Source organism: Telopea speciosissima, chromosome 7 (genome assembly GCF_018873765.1).
Source record: "Telopea speciosissima isolate NSW1024214 ecotype Mountain lineage chromosome 7, Tspe_v1, whole genome shotgun sequence".
Classification (NCBI taxonomy): Eukaryota; Viridiplantae; Streptophyta; class Magnoliopsida; order Proteales; family Proteaceae; genus Telopea; species Telopea speciosissima.
Genome location: NC_057922.1, coordinates 13314488 through 13317751, shown reverse-complemented (window position 1 = coordinate 13317751; position 3264 = coordinate 13314488). Strand labels below are relative to the sequence as shown.

The 3264-nt window shown below is 35.3% G+C and overlaps 1 protein-coding gene across 1 annotated transcript; it reads right to left on the bottom strand.

Moving 5' to 3' along the window:
* Positions 1-714: 714 nt before the first annotated feature.
* On the bottom strand, positions 715-2172 carry LOC122668247 (zinc finger BED domain-containing protein RICESLEEPER 2-like). Its single transcript, XM_043864837.1, has one exon. It carries the CDS (start codon positions 2170-2172, stop codon positions 715-717), a length of 1458 nt encoding a protein of 485 aa, XP_043720772.1.
* Between the last annotated feature and the right edge of the window lie 1092 nt (positions 2173-3264).

Genomic DNA, 3264 nt, shown 5'->3' with positions numbered 1-3264 from the left:
CCAAACAATCACTGAACAACAACACCATCGAAAATTATAGCTATGAGACATTAATTCTAGAGATTTTGGAGAATAGTAACTGAGACTTGGAGAATACCTGTATCTAACCATTAGATATCAACATCATTCTCTTCTTCTTTAGTTGTAAGCACATCTCTTAGGGCATCAGCCAACTCCTCAGCATCATCAATAGGTTCAGCTATATAGGAAGAGACAAATTATAAAAATATAAACATAAAACAGTAGGAATTTACAAGTCATGAAAAATAACACAACTTTGAAATTTATGATGTCAAAAAAAAGTACCTCTAAAATCTATATCAAACATCCAATTTCGAAGGCATATCAAAGTCTCAGCATTTGAAACTAGTAGTTTTCTTCGACATTTATCAATAACCCTACCATCCACACAAAAAGCCAAATCTGATACAACTGTGGAAAAAGGAACAGCCAAGATATCGCATGCCATCCGAGCCAGCTCAGGATACCGATACTGAGCTGCTTTCCAAAAGGCCAAAACATCCAATTCTGCTCTCAATGGGGACAATGGTTCTTCCAGATACTGATCCAGCAGGGAAGTCGTTCCTCTTTCAATGTTCTCTTGCTTCAAATATCTGAGAAAATCCTAAAAAATAAAAAATAGTAATAAAATCGGTTAACTAAAATCCAAAAGACCTAATAATAAGCTAAAATTTTTGTCACAAATAAAAAAACTCAAACCATTACCGCCCAATATGGTTCAACTCCAACAGCACCATCATCATTGTTTGAAGGGCCTCCTACATCTACCATGTTCTCATATTCTTGGAAAAACCGAGACAAGTTGCTTTTAACATGGGAGAACATCTCATGCGCTTTTGACCCGTTGACAGATAGTTCACTAAAAACCCATTTAACAAAACTAAATTTGTATCGAGGGTCAAAGACCATAGCAATGGCCAAAATCAGATTATTATCACTCCAATACTTATCATACTTCTTCTTCATGTCTTCTGCAACCTTCTTCATAAAACAATCCTCGGATGAAATCTCATCCAACAAATATTTGTGGATCATCCAGGCATATAGAAAATTTAAATTTGAGGTGGGATACTTCAAACAAGAAAGCATAGTGGCAACATCATTGAAAGGCTTTAAACACTTAACAATTTTCTCAATCTTTAACCATTCCTCAGTAGATGGACAATCCTTGTAATTGCTATCCATTAACTGAAGGTTGAGAAATGCTCTCTGATAAAACAATGCGGATTCAAGCATATGATAAGTTGAGATCCACCTTGTGGACACATCTCGATGCAACCCTGTATCTGTTGGAATTCCCATCTGCTTGCAACTTTCGAAGAACCTTGACTTTCCCCCCTCAGAACCCTCCACATATTTTACACTTTCCCGAATCAATTGTATAGAATTGTCTATCCACTTCAATGTATCTTGCACAATTAGGTTCAATATATGCGCACAAGAATGATTGTGAAAAAGCTCACCGTTACATAAAAGAGCATTCTTCAAATTCAAGTTGTTCTTCAGTAATTCAACAAACAAATCATTTGATTCAGCACTATCCACAGTAATGGAAAACAATTTATTTTCAATGCCCCAATCCACCAACATTTTTGTTATACAATCACAAATGTCCTCATTTGTATGTGGAGCTGGCACGATGCAAAAACCCAACAATTTCTTGTGCAAAACCCAATCCTTATCAATGTAATGAGCAGTAAAGGACATGTAGACTTCACAGGTGATTGATGTCCATAACTCAGTGGACAAAGAAACCCTCTCGACAGAAGATTTTAACAAATCCTTAATCTTCTCACACTCCTTATCATATAACTTTTGCACGTCCTTCATTAGAGTATTTATGTCAATATGATCAAAACCTGGGCAAAGATAAGACATCAAATCCCTAAATTCATCGTATTCAACAAATCTTAAAGGCAAGCCATTCCTCAGAACTAGTCTTGTGATCTCATCGTGCAATAACTCTGGATCAATCTTCCTTTCTTCCAGAGGGGGTTCGAGAAACTCATCATCCTGTTCGAGAAATTCATCATCCTGTTCGAGAAACTCATCCCAAATCTTCCTTCTCTTGGAAACTTCTGCAGAAGGGTTATTCTTTGAGTTTTGGGCGCTTTCACTATCATTCATCTCAAGATCACATTTATTTTCCATTTCGGAAGGGAATAAAACAATTCAAATAATAAAGCTGCAAACAAAGTATCAAAGGAAAATAAATAAACCAGCAGTTTCAATGAATAACTAGTGCAAGAAAAAAATAGAACCTTAAAGCTCTTACAACATCAAAGCCATTGACCTCAAAAACCAGCAATTTCAATGAAGAACAAAGATGGTTTGTCGGGTTCAGGCCATAATTTCAACCATTGCTTTGTTGGGAGCTCTAGGGTCAATGGAACTAAAACTCATCAATTGCTATCTAATTCCATTGCTTCTATTTGAAATGCACTTCTTGAAAAGATTTAGTTTAAGATAGATCCAAATTTTAGTTGTTTAGAGCAAGTGAAGTCCACCAAAAAGGATCAGTAAGGTCAAAAAAAGAGTTTCAGGGTGATTCTTCCATGTTTTGTAGTCCATAAAGAGGCCCTCTGCAAAATCATTGTCCTCCCATAATTTTTGTTATTAGAAGCTTCAGAACTGAAACAAAATGCACCCCTTTGCAAAGCGTGGTATAATAAAACCAAAGTTCAATGTAAGTAAAAGCGATAGCTACAAATCAAGGTGTGCAGCAGCAAAGCAAGCAGTTCAGATATCTATATAATATTCAACACTATTATAAAACATTTAAATAGATTTTAACCAAATTAGAAGAGATAGTCCACGCTCAAGAACTCACTATCTTATAATACCTGTTAAACTTCAAACAAAAGGGGGAAAAGACAAGTCCTGCATGTGACAGATGGAAACTCTATCTTCAGCAAATTAGAAATACCATCGTTACTTCAATGACTAAGATCTCAATAAGTTCTCTAGGAGTATAAAGATATATCCTTGGATGAACCAGCAAAGGAATTCAAAAAAAAGAAAAAGAGTTTTAGGGTTATTTTCCATATATTTTTAGTCCACAAAGAGCTCAACTGAAAAACCATTTTCCTCCTATATTTATGTTATAAGAAGCTTCAGGATTGCAAACTAGGTTTACCCAATTCACAAAGCATGGACGATATTTTAAGGTGTGCAATAGCAACAAAAAAAACTAAAAAAAAAAGCAGCTCAGACGTCTATATAAAATTCAACACTATTCTTCAA